This window comes from Ovis canadensis, chromosome 1 (assembly GCF_042477335.2).
Source record: "Ovis canadensis isolate MfBH-ARS-UI-01 breed Bighorn chromosome 1, ARS-UI_OviCan_v2, whole genome shotgun sequence".
NCBI lineage: Eukaryota > Metazoa > Chordata > Mammalia > Artiodactyla > Bovidae > Ovis > Ovis canadensis.
In genome coordinates this window covers 168,594,572-168,617,367 of record NC_091245.1, presented here as the reverse complement: position 1 = coordinate 168,617,367, position 22,796 = coordinate 168,594,572, and the positions used below count along the sequence as shown (strand labels likewise).

General features: G+C 39.3%; 1 protein-coding gene across 50 annotated transcripts in view; it reads left to right on the top strand.

Annotated features, from left to right (window-relative positions):
- Positions 1–22,796, top strand: part of ABI3BP (ABI family member 3 binding protein) — a 293,247-nt gene that overhangs the window by 97,983 nt on the left and 172,468 nt on the right. For all 50 annotated transcript variants that reach the window (XM_069551792.1, XM_069551760.1, XM_069551701.1 and 47 more), the window contains exons 3-4: positions 11,807–11,875; positions 14,908–15,040. In XM_069551792.1, coding sequence (XP_069407893.1) covers positions 11,807–11,875; positions 14,908–15,040 — 202 coding nt within the window. The remainder of the gene's footprint in view (positions 1–11,806; positions 11,876–14,907; positions 15,041–22,796) is intronic.

The window sequence follows — 22,796 nt, the reverse complement described above, 5'->3', positions numbered from 1 at the left end:
TACATCCAGACATAAACCTGAGGAGTGAAGGAGCGTGGTGGAGCCTTTGGGGTCCACATTTCAGTGTTTAGGAAAAGCTCTCTTTCTCCCTCAGACCTCTTCCTTCTACCTACTCCTTCTCCACATCCTCTCTTCCCATCAAAGCCGATCTCCTCTCTTATTTAGAGGCTTCACTCTGCAGCACAGAGATGAGGGGCTGCTGCTCACTGCTGCTAGCATTTCTGAACAATTCCTCGTGTAACACACATGTCAACATGAGCTGTCAGCCCCCTTCTATGGTCTTTGACCAAACATTATAGAATCCCACCAGTGGTGGGTGTTCCTAGTCGTTTTGCCTTGGCAGTTGCTCTGTGGTCCAGAGTGGCTGAGCCTTTTCTGGATCACTTAACCATCACCATTGTGCCCCCTGCTTGGGTGCTAAGGCCCTCGGACTGTCTCTTCAGGGCCAAAAGAAGCCAGAACTTCCTCAGAGCACCAAGGCATAGCAGAATGTTTTGTCAAAATGGGTATTGGTTCATTTTCCAACTGATTCCCAACATTTAACGGGAATAATTACTGAACAGTAATTAGTAGAATTTGCTTTAAAATTTGGCTTAGATTGTTTTTCAGGTGAAGGAAAGATAAGGATTATTATTACACACAAAGCCATATGCTTTTTATAGCAAAGAACTTCAAAGGAAAAAGTCAGTTCTACAGATAGATTCATCAAAGACAAATTCAGCAATTGGAAGTTTACCAGCTTTTCAGAAGATGATTTGCTTTTGCTGATAGCTATTCCCCAGACTTATAATTGCTTTTCCTTTCTTCCCCCAAAGCAGAAACTTTCATCTTTACCCTAGCCCCAGGCAATAAAGGGATAGAAAAATAGATTCATTCATTTGCTCAGAAAATGTTTGCTGTGCAATTGCTGTTTCCAGGTACAAAAATGAGCAAAGTGTTGTAGCCACACGTTCTGGGAAACAAACTCACTCAGAAGGACAATGCAGATAGTGGAGTGCAGTTTATTACACCGGCGGGCCCAAGGCAGAGTCTCCTTTTAATCAAGGACCTCGACCAGCATTTGTGAACATCTTTTATACCCCATGTATACGTGTCTGAACCCACCACCCCAAATTCCTTGAGACTTACATAAACCAAGGAAAATACAATCCCAATAACCCCATCACTCACATGCTATGTGCTCAAACAGTCAAACAATTAGCCAATAATCAATAAACCCGAGGTTACACTCTGATTGATACAGAAAAATTTATGGCCTGTCTGGAGGAAGGGGTGATTAGTGTATGTTTTCTCTTAGGCGATGAGTAACCTAGATACAATCTTCAAGGTTCCCCGGTCTGGAGGGGTCTTATCCTTCTGTTGTTGTTTTCATAGGCACTAAATGCAGAGTTCAGAGTCCATTGGAAAGGTGGCCAAGCATGATCAGCATGAACAGGCCTAAGATGGAGTCCAGGCCCTATGAATTCCTTCTTCAAAAGTGTAAACTGAGTCTGGGCCAGATCCCATGTGATCCTCAGCCCACGTCTTCTTACAGAGGCTTTGCAGCAGTGGTGGTTTAGTCGCTGTCATGTCTGACTCTTAACAGAGGCTTAGAAATACTCTAAAAGATGGACGACTTCCATCTGTGATGATTCATATTTCTATAGATGTTCATTTTTATGGGCTTCTCTGGTGGCTCAGATAGTAAAGAATCTGCCTGCAGTGCAGGAGACACGGGTTCAATTCCTGGGTTGAGAAGATCCCCTGGAGAAAGGAATGGCGACCCACTCTAGTATTCTTGCCTGGGAAATCCCATGGATAGAGGAGCCTGGTGGGCTATAGTCCATGGGGTCCCAAAGAGTCGAACACAACTGAGCAACTAACACACACAAGGGCAAGGTGCTAGTAATCTACTTAGTGACTTATTAAAAATAGCTAAACTTCTGTGTTCATAATCTCAGTAAGCATAGTAAATTTAAAGCAGTACTGACATTACTTGTAAGTACTGTCTTCTATGTGGATTTCTGGTTTCCATGAGGCTTTGCAAAGCTGTGACTTAGCGTGTGCCCAAGAAGACACCATATTAAGTTGCTTCAGTCATGTCCGACTCTGCAACCCCTTGGAATGTAGCCTGCCAGGCTCTTCTGTCCATGGGATTCTCCAGGGAAGAATACTGCAGTGGGTTGCCATTTCCTTCTCCAGGGGATCTTCCTGACCCTGGGATCAAATCTGAGTCTCTTTTGTCTCCTGCAGAATTTCCCCAATGTTCCAGAAAAAAAAGTCCCACTAGTGTTTTTCCAGAAGGGACGCTGAACTTTCTGAAAGGACATCAGTGATATTCCTGAGTTGGTCAGGACTATTAATGGCCACTGCTATAGCTTGTTACCATGTAATTACTTTCAGTTCAGTTGCTCAGTCGTGTCTGACTCTTTGCGACCCCATGAATCACAGCACGCCAGGCCTCCCTGTCCATCACTAACTCCCGGAGTTCACTCAGACTCACGTCCATAGAGTCAGTGACGCCATCCAGCCATCTCATCCTCAGTCATCCCCTTCTCCTCCTGCCCCCAATCCCTCCCAGCATCAAGGGGTTACTTAACAATCACGAGTGTGTTTTGTGGCCAGCTTCCTTCACATTACTCTTTGGAAGGATACATCTGTTACATCAGTGATATTTGAGCTTCTCATTTTCTAGTATCCAGGCTTCAGGATGGATATGGACTTTGGCTCATATGCAAATCATTTGTACCCCATTGCTGAAAGCAGTGTGCTGCTATGGTGTCAATTTGCTATTGTTATTTTGTCCCAGGAAAGTGAGGATGGGTGGGGATATAAGAAAGGTTAGTAACAGAGCTGAAATTTACAGCTGCTGATAGTTGCCTTACAAGGGCTCAGTAGACAAGTAGCATTTTACTATCTTTTTACCCTCTACCCTCTCATCAAACTACACCCCTTTTCCAATGAGACTGCTCTCTTCCAGCCCCGCTTCAAGGACCAATAGGTGAGGGAACAGTGTCTGCAGAGGCCCCCTGAAGCTCAGTTTGCTTCCTCCCAGCATAAGCACACTTAAGATTGCTTTGTTTCTGATCAGCCTAGTGCTTGAGTGGAACTCTCTGCCTGAACTTAAAACACAGGGAGGCTTTTCAAGGGTATTTTTCAAGTAGACATTGCTCAGTGTTGATGAAAGAAGGCATGGGAGCTGTCTGCCAAATGTTAAAAGCTGAAGGGAATACTTAAATTTAGGTTGTACCCACCCAGGTCAGATTACAGCTAAGTGTGGCATGTAGACGCTTGCAGATGTGGAGAAAAACTGATAATATTTCTTTATGGAGAGTTCCATGACTGTAGATTTTTTTCCCAGGTTTTGTGGATGATGTTATTCTTAATAGGAGTCTTAGGATGTGCCACATTGATTTCTTATAAAATAGTTACTTTGTTTCATCAAATTCTAAATTACTTTTAACCATAAATGATAGCACTATTTTATATAAATGTAATAAAGAATGAAGCAGCTGATTAATGACACTCTTTGGCATCCCTTGAGGCTTATGAAGGAGCTTCCTTTTACCAGGATACATAAAGGTTGCATGATTTACTTTTTGTAAAAAGAGATGATTTTGTTTTTTAATAAATCCTTTGTTAGAATAGCTTTAAAGAAAAGTTACAAATGTAATAGACTTTCTGTGTACTTGACATCCAATTTCTCCTATTCTTCACATATTGTATTAGTATGGTGCAGTTGTCACAACTCATCAACCAATATTGATACGTTATTAGCGTAAGTCCACCCATGATCTGATCTCCTTTGTTTCAACCAAAGACCTTGCTCCGTTCCAAGGTCCCATGCAGGATATCACACTATGTCTAGTCAAGTCTCCCATAGGCTCAGCCTCCCAGGCTTTCCTTGGCTTTGATGACCTTAATGGTTTAGAGGAGTTGTGGTTAGGTGTTTTGTAGAATCTTTCAATTTAGTTTCGTCTAATGTTTTTTCTCATGTTTAGACTGGGTCTTGGGGGAGAAAGATCTATTATTTTACAAAAAAATTAAAAATAAGCAAGAGAAAAGTTAAATTCCTGCTAAATTTTCTTCACCTTGGGAGTCCAACTCTTCTGCCTCACCCTTCAACTCAGAGTTATCTGTAGCTTTGTTTTTCCACTACAGGACTCCATGCCAGCATCAATAGTGATAAGATTGTGTTTTGTGAACACTGCTCCCCTGGGTTTTTTATGAATTACTGACCCTCTTCTGCCATTTGGGAAGTTGTTACTTTCTTGACTTTCCTGCAAGGTGTCAGGCAGTGACAGCAAGGACCCAACTGTCCCTGGGCAATGTCCCATGCCACTGACTGTATAATGCATTTGAGAGATTTTAAAAGCAGAGGAGTGGAGGAGAGGATTATGTCTTAGAACGAATGAAATACAGTATTCTGAACTTATAATATGCCTGCAAAAACTGTTGTATATTGAATTTGGTCAAATTGCCATTTGGGGTTCAGATACCATCTCCAAGCCAAATTTAAACCAGTCAACTCCCACTTGCTAGATTAGGAAGAAATGGAATATATTTTCCTCAGGACTCTATTGCTGCTCCCACAGGTTTCAGAATCCCAAGGAGCTAGTATAGTCTCACTGGTGGCCTATCCATCACCCACATGCCACGTGGCTTCATTCCATTCATGGCCACCTCGCCTGTAGTAAGCCCTGCGGGGGCTGCTCTCCCACTGGCATGTCAGGCATCTGCAGGCCAAAACCCCCACATGGGTGGGCACAGCTGCCCAGGGGAGACCCCTCTGTGAACAGGCCTCTGGCTCAGTGCCTCGGATACTCCTTGGTGGGTTTCCAGGGCAGCAGCTCAAGGGTCTCATTCTCCAGGCAGAAGCATTCCTAAGACTCCATCTCCCTCAGGGGAGCAAGAGAAGATTTTGGCCTCCACTGGGGATGCAGAGGAAGTTGTCTCTCCCCATCTCTGGGGATGAAATGAGGATTAAGCCTTGGTGTTCTTTTTATACCTCCAAACCACATTAGAAACAATTTGCCTCTCTTTGATTTGCTAATCAAAAATTTAGTTACTGATGAAAGGTGTTTATGGACTGTCTCTAAACAGCCTCAGAGTTACTTGGAAATTCACATTGATCTTGAAACTTCTCTCTGGGCCTTGAAGAATGCCTGAGATGATGTTTACCTTTCCTCAGTGGTTCCCAAGGGACCCAGATCTTTAAAGCACATTGGTGACAGCAGCATGGTCCTGGGCCTCTCCTGCCAGAGTAAAGCCTGCTTGCCCTCCATGGATCAGGACTCTCACAGATGCTCGCCAGCCAGCTGCCACTAGCTTAGAGAGAAGGTGGCTCTCTGTGCCTTATGATTTCAGGGACAGAGGAAAGGAGTTAGGAAGGGCACTGGGCTGAAAGATTCCCCCATTGGTTGTTGACGCCCTGTGTATATTTAGTAGAGGACACACACGTGTCTTTTATGTAATTAGAACAGGTCATGAGTGGGGGTACTGTGTTAATATGAATTCACTCATGCTAAGTTGTAAATAGTTGCTTTGTGATCCTCTCTAAGAACAAATGAAAATAAGATTGATGAGGACAAGCACATTCGCTAAAGACATCTTGAAGCAGGACATGGACATAGAAGTTTGTGTCTAGGGTCTTCATGAGCAAGTTTGTTCTAACTCACAATTCTTGTAAGGCTGGTTTTAGATGTAAATGTGCCAGTAATCCTTCTAATCCACTGGCTTATTTTATATATTCCTACGTCACTGGAGTAAAAGAACATGAAATATAGTTGGTTACATCATTCTTTGTTTATTTACCTAATCCATGTCTCAGGTACTGAGTAAAAATACTGCAGCAGTTATAAAAATAAAATCATGGTGTAATACTTAAAAATATTTAGTAATAAAAGGGACAATAATGAGGGTTGAATGTTCTGATAAGGCTCAGGAGAGTTAATCAACAGAAATGTATGTTTGGGGTCCTGCGTATTTAAAAAAAAGTAGTTCAGATATTTTATGATGATATATTTTATCATATTGAAGAGGTATTCCATTGAATTCATATTAATCAAGAATTGATGTCAACTTTTGTCAAATGTCTTTTCAGCACTTATGGAAATTGATGCTTTTTTTCTCTTTCCATTACATTCTTGGAATAAACTGCACTTGGCTGTCACATATTATCGAATTATATGCTGCCAGCTTCAGCTTGTCAACATATTTTATAGGATTTTTTTGCATTAGTATTTGTGAGCAAGTATTGTTAAAGAAAAACTATTCAGTGACACTTGTTAAAGATGTTAAGGAAGACTTTATTGACAGGGGAGGGGGCTCTCATGATAGGTGTAGGGACCACCACAGTGGGGTCTTGTAGTGAGGGAGAGAGCTTGGGCTCAACTCCGAATATAACAAGGTCAGCATAGGAATTCTAGCTACAGAGCTTCCTGGGTGGGACTAGTGATAAAGAACCTGCCTGCCAATGCAGAAGATGTAAAGAGACCTAGATTCTACCCTGGGTCAGGAAGATCCCCTGGAGGAGGGCATGGCAATTCCCTCCAGTATTATTGCCTGAAAAATCCCATGGACAGAAGGAACCTGGCGGACTACAGTCTATGGGATCACAAAGGGTCAGACACAACTGAAGTAACAGCGCGTACACATTCTAGCTACTAAGCAGAGTGGGAGGAAATGGACGGAAAATTACTAAAAGGAAGCATGAGCAGTCAGGAAGGATTCTGGCTCAACTGACCTACCAGGGTTCTTGATGAAGGCAGGCCAGGGTGCCCAGATATCATCTATACGATGGTGGAGGATGAGGAATTGGGATACCGAGTGTGATCAGCCATGGAAGATGGGGCATTCTGGCTAAACTATCTCAGGATTCCTGCTCAAATTGGACAATGTAGAAATGAACACAGAAGCCCAAAAGTCAGAGCCTAGTTGAGCAAGAGCTCACAAGAGTCTGATTAGAGTTTAGTCGAGCAAGAGAATCTTTGCCAGGATAGTGTGTAGTCATATTTTTTGTGAAATTTTTGCATTTTAAAACTTTTCCTTGTTTTACAAACTTAGTTTTGAACTTCTTGCTTTTAAAATATGTTCTCAGAACTCTTTGGACACAAAACTCACCTTTTAAGAAATCATCATCATGATTTGTTTTTGTTTAGTCGCTAAGTCTTGTCTGACTCTTTTGTGACCCCATGGACTATAGCACGCCAGGCTTCTCTGACCATGGAATTTTCCAGGCAAGAATACTGGAATGGTTGCCATTTCCTTCTCCAGGGGATCATCCCAGACCAGGGGTCGAACCTGTGTCTCCTGCATTGGCAGGCAGATTCTTTGCCACTGAGCCACCTGGAAAGCCCACCATCATCATAAAAGCTAACATTAAATTAGGACTTTGTGTGCATAAACATAACTAAAAACTTTATGAGCCCACGTACTGTGATTTTTCCCATTTTGCACATGATGAACTGGGTGCACTGATGTTAAATATTTTTCCTTGTGCTAGCAACTAGCTGAGCAGGATTTGATTGCAGGCTCTAGGGTCCATGCTGTTATGCTCAAAAATTTAGTTTGTCATGAAACCGAATTGTTTACCAAAAAAGAGGCAGGGGTAAATACACTTTTGTTCAGGTCCATTACCTGATTTCCTTTAGGATCATCCTGGTTTATTTTATGTTCCTTCTGTGGAAACTTGCATGGCAGGGAAAAACTTACCACAACAGCATTCTAAAGCAGTGTGGCTTGCAGTGCAGATGTCCCTAAATAAAAATGTGAGAATTAGGATGTTTTAAGTAGAATGATTATGGAAGGGGTATTTGCATTACCAGAAAATCTAGGACTTTATAAAAGATTTCAATAATAGATTTCCTTAAGCAGGAAGCTGTCCTTATCCTCTACCACAAGGCATTCAAAATATGAAACAAATTAGATTTAATTAGTCTGCAGCATGGTATAGGCTTAAAAATCATTAGGAATGGAACGTTTGTCAAGTTAACTGCATTCTATACAAATTAAAATTTCTTAGTAATGTGTATTCTCTAAATAAGGAAGTAGTTGACTTGGGGCATGTGTTGCCAAATTTTCTGATCAGGGTACAGAGTATGTATTTCCAGACTGCTGCAGATCCACAAAGAACTTCATAGTGAGGAATAGAAATAGAAATCTTGTTTTCCAGTTGTTCTGTTTTTCCATGTCTGTGTTCCCAACTGATTGCAAAGACTGCTGAAATACATGGATTTGGAAGTTTCTTATGAGCAGTGAGAGCCAGCCTATGCATCCAAGTCCCCACATCTGTTCTAATTTGTAACTGGCTGTGACAGCCCATGCTTTATGCAGAATGACTGTGATCATAACCAAAATTACTTTTAAATTGCTCATGTAACCATATGGCTTCTCTGCATGTTGTTTTTCTAGTATTTCAGGTCTTTTTTAAAAACAACCGAGGCATGGTTGAACTAACATGTATCAAGGAAGGAAATTAAAGGCTAACTCTAACAGACTCTGTCACATTGAGAACAATTTAAGAAAAATAGGATTTAGCTTTTTTTTTTTCCTAGAAGTGAGTTCAGAGATTTATTAAAAGGACATTTTGTGGACAAGATTAAGAGAGCTACATAATTTGCAGGGCCAAGTACAAAATAAAAACACAGAGGCCATGGTTCAAAAATCAGAAAAAAAAATATCATTAAAGGTACTAAAATATAAAGTTTTTTTCCTTTCTTCCAGTTTCTCTCTCTACTTGTTATGATGCTATTTTATTTGCTACTTCAGGTCATTTAAGTCAAGAAAAATTAAGAGTTTAAATTATTGGCCTTTCTTTATATAATGCAAAGCTAGTTTTAAAGGCAGATGTAAGAGCCTTTAGGCTTCCCAGGTGGTATTAGTGGTAGGGAACCTGTCTGCCAGTGCAAAAGTCATGAGACACGAGTTCAATCCCTGGGTCAGGAAGGTCCCCTGGAGGAGGGCATGGCAACCCACTCCAATATTCTTGCCTGGAGAATCCCATAAACAGAGGAGCCTGGCAGGCTACAGTCCATGGGGTTGCAAAGAGTCAGCCATGACTCAAGTGACCTAGCATGCACACATGTGAGAACCTTTAGCTCCCAAGCAGAATCCCTGAAGTGCCACAATATGCATTTTGTAATTCCTATATGCATGTGCACTTATTGTTGCCACACTAGTGGAAATGCACAGAGCTCAACTTTTGACACATGAGCATTTTACTAATACTCTCTGCTTTCCACTTACTGCTGAGTGAAGGAGAACTGAGAAGAAGAGGAAGCAGAGGTTTCTCTAGCTTTTCCTTTCCCTCTGTCTTCTAACTTTCATTGTCAGTGGCTGGTTCATACAGGGAAGGAACATGAATAAGTAAGCACATAATGGGATTCTTTGGTCATTTTTGTTCTTAAAATGTCGTTCCCGTCTTTCTGCATTTGAAGCAAGTTCTGGTTCAAATGAACAGGGTAACCTCACAAGGCTGTGAGTGTCCCTTCCACAGTCCCTTACTGAGTCATAGTTGTAACCTTATTTGGCCTTTGACTCTCAATGGACTCCCACATGTCATGGGCCCTTTGGAATGCTAATGGTCACCTAGAATGCTCTGTGTGGATAGAAAGAAGTGCAGATAGGCATTATTGTTTGTCTTCTCTGCTCACTATTATCCTCATTGGACGACTTAAGAAAAATGAATTCAAAGATAAAAGTACTAAGAATTTCAAGATGGTGAAAGCAGGATTTTAAACCAAGCAAGGGACCCTTCTGAGCTTGGTTCCCTATGTGGCTGTATATGTTGCCCGTGAGGCTGACCCAGCCCCAGTGACCTCATCTACAAACTGGGATGAGAATGGTACTTGTTCAGGTAGCATTGCCATGAGGAGTAATTAAATTGTGAATATAACCAGCACCTAGAAAGTACTCAATACTCAGTAGTTTCTTAATACTCATATTGTGCACTATGGACCTTAGCCTGCCAGGCTCCTCTGTTCATGGGATTCTCCAGGCAAGAATACTGGAGTAGGTTGCCATGCCCTCCTCCAGGGATCTTCCTGACCCAGGGATCAAACCCACATCTCTTATGTCTTCTGCATTGGCAGGTGGGTTCTTTTTGGCCGTGGTGGTTCCCATTTGGCAGTGGGCCTGGGAAGACCACTTATATTGCTGTATGTCACAAATAAAAATCAGGAAATGGTTTTTATATTCCTACTAGAAACCTTGACTTAGGTTGAACTTTCTTTATATAAGTTCCACTAAGCAAGATATGCTTTCAAACACATGAGACTCTGAAACCCTGCTCTATCTGTGAATGCTCGTTTATCTGTGTGGCAGTCTTTAGGCACCAATGTGATCAATGAGCAAAGCTCTGAGGTCAGTTCAAGAGGTTATCTGGTTAACCTATTTGCAGTGGTAATTACTGCAGCAGGTTATAGCAAATAGAACCATGTGAGACGTCCAGGAAAAAGACAAGGGCTTGAGTTATTGAATGTGATTGAATGCCAGGTTGTCTGTGGCTGAAAATGAGGTCAGCCCCATAAAGCCTTGGGCAGAGAAGGTCTCTGTTCCAAACACATGGAGAAGGAGATATTTGAGTGAAAACAAACAAAGACGTGAGCTCTGTCTGAGCAAGTAGGAGTGAACTGTGATTGACGATAGCATCCAGATGAAGTTCAGTGTAGAATGAGTTCCAGGATCCAAAGTTACTGAAGAACTATTGTAGATAATACCCATCAATCAACCAATTAATCCAATAGAGCTGCTTAATAAATGCTATATTTTTAATGCCTGAAGTGTATTTGGCTTATGCATACACTGTATACACCAACCATTCATCTTGGAAACATTAATTTAAAAAATTATTTGATAAATTTTCAGCCCTTGATTGAGTTAGCACTTATTTATAGTCAAAATATCATTTTACTTCAAACCCAATTTTTCAGTGTTTAAAAAAAATTGTTCAAATGTAGTTGGTTTACAATGTTGTGTTTAATTTCTGCTATACAGTAAAGTGACTCAATTATACATATATATTCTTTCTCATATTTTTTTCCATATGGTTTATCATAGGATATTGAATATAGTTCCCTGTACTATCTGGTAGGACCCTTTTGTTACTGTTCAATAAGTTTCAACAAATACACCTGTGTAACCTAAAATTATCGAGATACCAGCCCACAAATTTCCTACAACAAAACCTAAATATTTTAAAGAGATTCTCTATTTTCCATCAGTGTATTTATGTGGAAATTATACCAACTTAAATTGTGACTTTGTTTTAAAATTTTTCATGAAAATGATTAGATGTGATAACAGGTTGAAAAATGATGCAAACAGGATTTAAAAATAGGTAGGATATTATAGAGAATATTCAGATATCCAGGAAATGAGCAGTTTCAAATCAGTCAATGGTTGAGACTCGTGTGTCCTGTGCAAGTATGATTTTCCTTCTCTGATTTTGAAGCACCATTCTGATCCTCTGTGAGGAGTAAGATTACAGATGAGACATGATCTGATTAAAAAAAAAAATCTTTGCAGAGAAAAGGACTATCAAAAATGTGGCATGAAATCTGTGTCCCTAGCATGATTCTTTTAAGACTTCTCCCCTGTTCCTGTCCATGAGGTTTTGAAAATCTGGATTTAATTTTCACTTTAAAAACTTAATGGCCTGAACCATCGCAAGAAGTATGAACTTTCCGAATGCCTGAGCCTGCTCACCCGCTGGTTCTGTGGTTACAGTGACTAAGGCTGGGGAACACTGAGTCAGGAATGGGTGTGCTGTCATGAAGGCTGCTTGTTCACAAAGAATCTTACTGATAAATGATGTTACCATTTCCAGATGCTGAGCCTAAGTATCTGATCGTCGTTCGGCCCGCTCCTCCCCCCAGTCAAAAGAAGTCATGCTCAGGTATTTTTGTTGATTCACTATTATTGTTAACTTTAAACCATGCCTTTTCATCTCTTTTCTACCCATGGAGACCACGTGTCTTGGGGATGCCTCAGGAAGGTAGGTTAGAAGACGTATGATGCCCAGCAGTCCCCTGAAAACAGATAACCCTGCTTGGGAAGTAGCATAGCCTGGTTGGGAGAGGCTCCTTGGGTCTTATCCACCCCACCACATACAAACAGCAGAGGGCTGAGGCAAATTATTGAACCTCTCTATGCCCCTGTTCTGCTGCATGGTAGGGTCTGGGTGAGGATGAGATGAGTTCACAGCTACATAGGACAGGCCTGGCCCAGAGTAAGTGCTTATTTAGAGTTTAGCTCCTGTTGACTCCCTCTATGTTGCAATGTGAACTAAAGCCTGCTCTTGTGTCTTTCAGATTTTTAGGGCAAAATGTGAGATCTAAACTTTGCTGAAGGAAACTTGACATTTCAAAAGCATAACTCATTTACATGTGTGTTAAATGAGTTGGGACTTGGATTTTATTTATGCCTCCAAACCAAATTTAGTCAGACACAGAAAACTAGACTTCTTTCATAAAACAGCAGTGTGACACCCATCTTCCCAGGGAGATGTGAAACAGGCAACTAGATACCATGTGTATAAAAAAGTAGAAATATTTCTATACAACTAAGGAAGACGTTATCCCAATTTCACTGCTAAAATTTCTTCTCAGATCAAATAAGTAAGCCCTTGCTGTTAGGAAGGACTAATAAAGCTGTGAAAATGCTTTTAATATCTTATGTCACAGCTTCCTAGTCTGTAGATAGAGTTGATCATGGTGCTTTTCTTTTTCATGTTCTAATGTGAACTGTTCTCAAAATAATTATTCCCTAATCATATTTGCCTTTTATGGTACACTGGGTGTCACACAGAAAGAAAGATCTTTCTCAAAGGGATAAGAAGCATTGGGAGAATGTACAGATATTGAGCAAATGGGCCCTTGGCAGCTATGTATTCTGTCTCCTCAGTGTATTACCTATGCCTGATTACCAAAAACTGGTTGCTGCAAACCTCCCCCCTCGAGGCTTCTGTTGGTTTCCTCTTTTTCTTTTTTTTAAAGAGAAGCAATAAATGGTTAATTATTTTGAGAACTACAGATCCTTTTACTTGACCTCTTATAATATCCCAAGCACAAGGGAGATTTCAATCAGTACTTAAAACTTACTAGTGATCATTGTCTAAGAAGCTTTCCATACACTTGCAAAGAAAAGTCCTCCAGTATTTGAAGACTCTATTTCAAAATATTTAACAATAAAGTCAGGAAGCATGAGTATGGTTCTATGCGATTCTGGCTTCATAGTCACTGAACTTTTTCTTAGTATGGTTATAAAACAAATATGCAAAAATAAGTAAGAAAAGTCAAGAGAGTGATTATACCTTAATGGCAGTTTATAACTTCATTTCATCTGTGGGCTTCTGTGACACTGGCCTTAGATTATTTTTCACTGTGTGATGACCAACTCAGGAAATAGTATCATCCTACGGTCAGGCTATAATACCCCACCTTTCCTTTCAGGCAACGGATATAATTTTTGTTTTTGTAATCTGCATTGAAGAGTGATGTAATGAGTAATGGATTAGCTTCCATTCATTTTATATTTGTATCTGCCACATAATTTAAAAATGATTAAGTAATTAAAATTGAAGATCCAACAGTGAACTTAGTCATATAAACTTTAGATTCCTTGAGGAAAGAAAAATGTAGTTTTTCTAAATGGCATTACTTTCATACATTGTGAGCTAAACTAGTGATGTAATAAAAAGAAAACTAGATTACAATGCAGGAGACTTGGATTTGAGTCTTAAGCGTGCTTTCATTGTGACCTTGGACAACCTTGAAATTATTCAAGACCTTCTTTTTCATCTATAAAATGAGACTATTATATTACATGAGTGAAAATCAACTCAGGGATAGAAAAAACAACTTGTCAGAATCACATTATCTCAGACTCTAACCTGCCCTCTTTGGGGACCAGACCTGAACCCTTTGAATCATAGTCAGATAAGGTACTATTACAGGTAAACTGGAAAAATTTATAGAGAAGTATAATTGCATGTTTGCAACCAACTAAATAATAACCACCCTTGAAAATTATTTAAGATATCTTAAAAAAATTCATCTATGTCATAACGAAGTAACTTACCACCACTAGATTATGTATATTCTGGTCTCAGAGGGCTTTTCTGCCAGAATAACAATTAATACAACTGAAACCTAGCAGAAGTAATAGGCACTCCTCCTTTTCACTGTCCTCGTGTTCCTAAAGTTTCAAATATTTTTGAAAAAGCAAATAATCTGCCCCTCACGTATACTTGAAAAGAATCTAGAGTTGCTTATCAGAATCACACTTGGCATTGCCCAAATCTAATTAGTCTTGTTGGAATAACTACTTATATTATTCCTACTCTTCCAGCAATATTAAGAATGTGTATACTTTTTCTGTTTCAATACTTACTGTAAAAAAAAGAAAAAAAAAAGAGAGGTCATTGAAATGCTCTGGCAAGAGATTTTACACTTCCAAATAGTTTAAAAACAATATATATATAGAGAGAGAGACTTCAACCTAAGTTGTTTCTAAGTGTGAAACAAATTCACAGTTTCAGGTTAAAAATAAGCATAACATTTTATCTTGTCTGTAAAAGAAAAGTAAGTGTATATATACCTATATGTGTATGTGTGTGTGTTTGTTTATTTCACTGGTAATAGCCAAGACCTCCATGTTCATCCTTGACCCACAAGAAAATAAAAACTAGGAATGGATATAGTTTATATGCATAGACACAAACATGTAAATCTCAAAAGGGTATTTCATTTGATTCTTGCTTAAATTCATGGGCAAAGCATTATTAATATTTGTGCACTGTATAAAAAGAAAAGGAACTTAATGCTTTCACATTCTTCAACATCTTGCTAAATTATCTTTGTATGTTTTACCCAAATCATGAAAATATGCTAACTGTTACAAGAATTAACCTGTCTGTTCCCTTTGTAGGTAAAAAACGACCTCGCAAACCTCTCCAGCTGGTGGTTGGCACTCTGTCACCAAGCTCAGTCTTCCTGTCCTGGGGCTTCCTCATCAACCCCCACCATGATTGGACATTGCCAAGTCAGTGTCCCAATGACAGGTAATTCACCATTATGGAAAATTTTATTTTTCATCTGAAAATTGACACTTGCTCTCAACAGTGTCTGCACATGCTTTAGAAGGATGTGTAAATATCAGGGGCATCAGTATCTGCACATCAGCTATTTGCTGAAGAGTCTGTTCTTGGTTTGAGGAGAATGAAGACACACTCATCAGAGCCCCTACCCTTCAGGAATTGTCATCTACCTGAATGGAAAACACATGCACATACTTTTTTCTTTCCAAAGAAAAAAACAGAAGGCAAAATAAGCCAAATAATAAGTGGGGTTATCAGTGATAAGTATAATAAAAACTCAGAGGGTAAGGTTGAAAGCAATTGGGAGAGACCGTTAAAAGTTGCAACATTTGATCCTTGATTTGAAAAAGATGAATCTTTATTCTGCCAATTGATGAAGTGCTAAAAACACTAGTTCTCTCACTTTGGTCCCTAAACCAAGCAGCATCAGCACCAGCATCATTTGGGAACTTAACAAAAATGGAAATTCTCAGATCTCCAGACTTACTGAATCAGAAACTTCAAGGGTGGGGCCAAGTAATTTGTGTTTTAACAAGCCCTCCAGGAGATTCTGGTCCCCACCTAAGCTTAGGGATCACTGGCTTAGAAAATTGGGGAGAGGGACACATGGAGAAATGTAGGTCAAGGAAAACACGTTTGGAAATGAAGCCACCATCTTCTTTGGTAGAACAAAGTAAGAAAAACTTAAGTTTATTTTAAAATCACTGCCATTTATCCATCCAACACATAGAGCTGTCATTGTCTATAGTTGTCACTGTAATAAATGCTGAACCATGATTCTAAATTGGGTATAAGGTGATATTTGCTTGTCATAAATATTCACTACAGCAGCTTTGAAAGTCAAAACTTTGCATCTGACAATCAAAATTTTCAAGCTTCAACCAAAAGGAACATTTATTTTAAAAGGTGTTTTATTTTAAATACTCAAAGTGACTTTAAGGTTTTTAAAAATTGTTTTATCCCTTCTTTAAAATAAAAGACTTCATTATTAAAATATAATTTAAACCCAGTAAAATGCACAGATCTTACATGTACAATTTAGTCAGTTACAGAAAGTGTGTAACTTGGAATGTATAATCCATTAAAAATTTTTCTTTCATCACCCTATAAAGTGCTAGAGAGTTGGTCTGCTCTAAAACTCCATGTAAACAAAATCATAAGTATGTTCTCTTTCTGTGTCTATCCTATTTATTCAGCATGTTTTTTGAGATTCATTCATGACATTGTAAGTAACAATAGTTCATTCCTTTTTTGTTTCTGAGTATTATTCCATTATGTGAGTATTTCAGAATTTTTTGATCCATTTTTCTTGCTGGTAGACACCTGAATTGTGTCTTGTTTTTGGTTATTTTGAAGATGAATTTTATAAACATTTTTGTATAAGACTCTTGTAGACATACCTTTTAATTTATCTTAGATAAATACCTCTGGAGAAGGAAATGGCAACCCACTCCAGTACTTTTGCCTGAAGAATCCCATGGACGGAGGAGCCTGGTGGATTACAACACATGGGGTCGCAGAGTCGGATGTGACTAAGAGACTAACACTACACTGCTAACACTAGATAAACACCTAAAAGTAGAATCGCTATGTCACAGGGAAGATGTATATTTTTTTGGCCTAATTTTCCGTTTAAATTCCCACAGGCAGTGTATGAGAGTTCTGGTTGTGCCACATCCTCACCAGCATTTCATGCCGCCAACATTTTTCAATTTAGGTCCTAGTTATTGGAGAAGGCGACGGCAGCCCACTCCAGTACTCTTGCCTGGAAAATCCCATGGATGGAGGAGCCTGGTGGGCTGCAGTTCATGGGGTCGCAAAGAGTCGGACACGACTGAGCGACTTCACTTTCTATTTTCACTTTCATGCATTGGAGAAGGAAATGGCAACCCACTCCAGTGTTCTTGCCTGGAGAATCCCAGGGACGGGGGAGCCTGGTGGGCTGCCGTCTATGGGGTCGCACAGAGTAGGACACGACTGAAGCGACTTAGCAGCAGCAGCAGCAGCAGCAGCAGCAGCAGCAGCAGTGTAGTTATATCTCATTACCATTTTAATATGTATTTTTCCCTTGTACTAAATATATTGAAAACTTTTTAATATACTTTTTGGCCAAATGTCTATTTTTTGTATTGCTTTATTTCTTTTTATTTGTCTGAATTGGACAGAAAATAGAGAGCTTTAAAATGTTTAAGTTCCCAAAACTGCTGTTCATATGCCTTTGATTAGGGAATCTAAACTAAGAAAGAAAGAAATTTTCTTTCACATGCCCATAGTTCTGAAGGAAGAAGATCTTTGAAAAAAGCATGTAGAAGATAATGCCAAAGCTAAAGTTTTTGAAAAATAATTTTGAACTGTTTCGAAGAATCTGAAATATTCCTATTTCACCCACTGCTAAACTTGAAACTTAACTTTGTTTGGAAACAGACTCCTAAAAGAACTTACTTGCTTGCGGTAACTTTGGTTTCCAATGAGTTGGTGCAGGGTGCTAATGTTGAGAAAACAAATATCTGGGGCTCAGTTTCTTTTTCCTTTTCCTTTTTTTAGTCTCTTATTAAGAAAGAAGGAAAAAGGGGGAGGATTGAGCAAGAAGAAAGGAAGAAGGGGAGAAATATTTGATACTCTTGTAACAAAACATAGCTGATTTTAATGGTTATTCAACTTGCTTGGTAAATCCATGAGGTTCAAGAAATTGCCAATTCCTAGAGCAAGATTTGATATGATTTCCTCCCTGTCCTCAAGCCTCCCTGTCTAGAGTTTCACTTGGTTCTCCTGACCCTTCCACAAAACAACTTATCCGATGATTGATTCTAATTGACACATGTTGTCACAGTATGACAGCAAAAATCGATAATGAATATGCAGAAGATAGAGGTACAGATACCCGATGGAGCTAGAATTTTTATCTAAAGTAGTTGACTTGAAGGCCCCAAGCTATTCAGACCACATGTGTACCTCACCCTCTCATTTCCTCACCCGTGAACCCTGGTTCTGGTCTTCTCATCAAATAGGTAGAGTCATGCCCATCAAACCACAATATTTCAAATAAATAATTCTTTCTAGAATGAAATTTTATAAAAGATTCTGTAATGACATGTCAAGATGCTTGCCAACATTCAAACCTGAGTGGGAGGATCAAAGTATCCTTGACAGAAATAGGGAATTGTTAAGACATGACTAAGAATTAAGAGGAAAGAATTAAATATAATGACAAAAGAAGCATTTTGAGTAGTTGTGAATTTTATTTACCCATACCTCCTTTCTCCCTAGTTAGAACAGTTAATAAAGAGTTGACATTTTTAAGTCTTTGTAACTATTTGAGAACAAAATAATAGTCCTTATTTAAAAGCTTTGGAATTACTATACATATTATAAACACCCAAATAAATCCACCAGAACAACTCAGTCAGTATAATTAGAAGCAGACTTGGAGAAATCCACCCTCATATGATTATGTAGATTTTTTTTTTAGACTTTAGACTAATCCAGTAGGTTAAAATAAGCAATAATGGTTATAGGGAATGATTCCTTCTTGAAAATTAGATTAAGACAGGTCAAGTTTTCCTTCAACAGTGTATTTTGACAAAGCCATTGGAACCTGAATTCCCTCAGCTTGCTATAGGAACATCAACTGGTGTCATTTTAATCCACTAACTCTAATATTTGGCACCATGTGTAAAGTCTCTGAGTTTTTAGAAACAATCATTTCACGTTGATTTGTGTCACTTCATTTATCCTATGCAAGGGCAAATAATTTATTGGAAAAATTTTTATTATACTTTGATTTTTGACTTTACATATCAAAGCTCTAGTATAGTGAGTTTCCAATGAGAAAATCTCTGTTTTTTGTTTTATTTGTTTTAAGCTTGGAAATATTAATTCACTGTCACTTTATTCTTGGTGGTATGTTTCCACTCCTACTCCCATGGGGTCCATTTGGGTCTCCCATATTTTTAGAGCCTTTCTGAGTTCACATTCATTGGAGAGTAGATATGTTTAATTTACATGTTTTATTCTTAATGGGCTTTGAAAGGAAGAATGCACACATTTGTCCTTAATATATCTGAGGTCAAAAGAAAGCTTTCCAATTGGCCCAGATGAGAAGTTAAAACCACAATGTATTTCACCATTAATAGCATATTTTTTCCTTCCCATGTTTCCAGCTTGTTAAAGTGTTTAAGATTGCCTTAGTTCTCACTTCTTTGCCAATTTTTTAAAGCTTTATGATTTGTTTAGAAATCATTTTCACATTTTCTAACACTTTCACGTTGTACTTACTTGCTCTTAATGTAGATTGAGGGTTCTCCTTGTTGGCTGGTTCAGAGCTGACTCTTGCCTCTTTTTTCTTTATCCCAAGTTGTTAATTGAATATTTTTGAGGTCTAAGAATTCTCACTTGATTGAGCTCAGTGCCTCATTACCCATTCATCTTGCCATGTAAATTTTAAGCTCAGTGAAGACTGGGACCATAGGTATCATAACCATCATTGTTTTCCCAGTACCCAAGCCAGCATTGGGTACATATCAGGCCTTCGGTAAATATATACTGAATGAATAAATAGTGAAATGTCAGCATTTTCACTTTTATGCCTTACTATTACTTCAAACTTAGGACAAAATTGAATTTGTACTTTTCTCGTGAAATATCAATTCCCTTGTCTTTTTATTTTCTGAAGTATCATAATTCTTTTACTCTCCCTAGTATGAAGCTCCATAAATTTTATTTTATTTTATTTTTTTAGTTTTTTATTATTTAAATTTTAAAATCTTTAATTCTTACATGCATTCCCAAACATGAACCCCCCTCCCACCTCCCTCCCCATAACATCTTTCTGGGTCATCCCCATGCACCATCCCCAAGCATGCTGCATCCTGCGTCAGACATAGACTGGCGATTCAATTCACATGATAGTATACATGTTAGAATGTCATTCTCCCAAATCATCCCACCCTCTCCCTCTCCCTCTGAGTCCAAAAGTCCGTTATACACATCTGTGTCTCTTTCCCTGTCTTGCATACAGGGTCGTCATTGCCATCTTCCTAAATTCCATATATATGTGTTAGTATACTGTATTGGTGTTTTTCTTTCTGGCTTACTTCACTCTGTATAATCGGCTCCAGTTTCATCCATCTCATCAGAACTGATTCAAATGAATTCTTTTTAACGGCTGAGTAATACTCCATTGTGTATATGTACCACAGCTTTCTTATCCATTCATCTGCTGATGGACATCTAGGTTGTTTCCATGTCCTGGCTATTATAAACAGTGCTGCGATGAACATTGGGGTACATGTGTCTCTTTCAATTCTGGTTTCCTCGGTGTGTATGCCCAGCAGTGGGATTGCTGGGTCATAAGGTAGTTCTATTTGCAATTTTTTAAGGAATCTCCACACTGTTCTCCATAGTGGCTGTACTAGTTTGCATTCCCACCAACAGTGTAGGAGGGTTCCCTTTTCTCCACACCCTCTCCAGCATTTATTGCTTGCAGATTTTTGCATCGCAGCCATTCTGACTGGTGTGAAGTGGTACCTCATTGTGGTTTTGATTTGCATTTCTCTAATAATGAGTGATGTTGAGCATCTTTTCATGTGTTTGTTAGCCATCCGTATGTCTTCTTTGGAGAAATGTCTATTTAGTTCTTTGGCCCATTTTTTGATTGGGTCGTTTATTTTTCTGGAATTGTGAAGCTCCATAAATTTTAAAATTCTTCATTTCCTATAGGTATTGAGGCTCTGGGTTATGCTGGTTTTGCATTTGAGAAATCCCCACATTAGTATCTTTATCTCCTACTTTTCCATTTCTATTTCCATGTCAACAATTTCGGTCTAGGCACCTTACCCTGAATCCTGGGAATAGCATCTTGGCTACCGATTGACTCTTTTTATGTCCCAGTCCATCCTGGTTTCTGTAATACTGAAGAAAATGTAGGCAGTCTGCGATTGGCTCCCTTTTTCTTCATCCCAGATTTAGCTTTACATCTCTTCTGTTCTTACCGAGGAGCATGTTTCTGCCTTCAGACAGTGCTCACCATTCTGTTCCTTCCATATTCTCTGCTCTTCTGCATTTCCCTCTTCCTTGATATTCCTGCCCTGCCTCTTGCTTACAGGGCTTCCCTGCTGGCTCAGACGGTAAAGCGTCTGCCTGCAATGTGGGAGACCCGCATTTGATTCCTGGGTCGGGAAGATCCCCTGGAGAAGGAAATGGCAACCCACTCCAGCACTCTTGCCTGGAAAATCCCATGGATGGAGGAGCCTGATAGGCTACAGTCCATGGGGTTGCAAAGAGTCGGACAGGACTGAGTGACTTCACTTTCCCTTTCTTGCTTCCAAACATGCTCAAGATTTCCCTACCTTCAAACAACATATTTTCCATTGACCCTGTTATAGCTTCCAGGCTACTTTTCAGTTTCTCTTCTTAATTCCAGAATTTCTCAGATTAACGTGCTCTCCTATTCTTGATTTCTTGACCACATTCACAGTCTTCGTTCCTTTTCACTGGCTCCCAACCTCTTTCTGTTCCACTGAAACTTCTCTAGGTGATCATCAGTGATCAATTAATTGCTAGATCCCATAGTTGTTTGTTTTTTTTTTTCACAGTTCTTAATTCTTTTAAATATCTCTGTGGAATTTTTGGCCATCCTCCCATTCTTGAACTCTTTCTTCCTTTGAAATTTTATTTAGATTTTACTCTTACTCCCTTGCTCTTCTCTTTTGCTTGTTATCCTGGCTCTCAAATATGGAACAGAGATCTATCCTTGGATATCTCACCTATGTATCCTCCTTATCTCAGCTGTAAGCCATATCTTTAATTATCATGTCTATATAGAACAGTGATACTCAAGCTTTGATATACTTGCAAATCATGTGGTTCAGTTCAGTTTAGTCGCTCAGTTGTATCCAACTCTGCGACCCCATAGAGAGTAGCATGCCAGGCTTCCCTGTCCCTTCCCTGTCACCAACTCCCAGAGCTAGCTCAAACGCATGTTCGTAAAGTCAGTGATGCCATCCAACTATCTCATCCTCTGTTGTCCCCTTCTCCTCCCACCTTCAATCTTTCCCAGCATCAGGGTCTTTTCCAATGAGTTGGTTCTTCACATCAGGTGGACAAAGTATTGGAGTTTCCGCTTCAGCATCAGTCCTTCCAATGCATATTCAGGATTGATTTCCTTTAGGATTGACTGGTTGCATCTCCTTGCAATCCAAGGGACTCTCTAGTCTTCTCCAAGACCTTAGTTCAAAAACATCAATTCTTGAGCACTCAGCTTTCTTTCTAGTCCAACTCTCACATCCATACCCGACTACTGGAAAAACCATAGCTTTGACTAATGACCTTTGTCAGCAAAGTTATATCTCTTGCTTTTTAATATGCTGTCTAGGTTGGTCATAACTTTTCTTCCAAGGAGCAAGCATCTTTTAATTTCATGGCTGCAGTCACTATCTGCAGTGATTTTGGAGCCCTCCCAAAATAAATTCTGTCACTGTTTCCATTGTTTCCTCACCTATTTGCCACAAAGTGATAGGACCAGATGCCATGATCTTAGTCTTTTGAATATTGCGTTTTAAGCCAACTTTTTCACTGTCCTCTTTCACATTCATCAAGAGGCTCTTTAGTTCTTCGCTAAGAGTGGTTTCATCTGCATATCTGAGGTTACTGATATTTCTCCCGCTATCTTGATTCTAGCTTGTGCTTCATCCATCCCAGCATTTCACATGATGTACTCTAC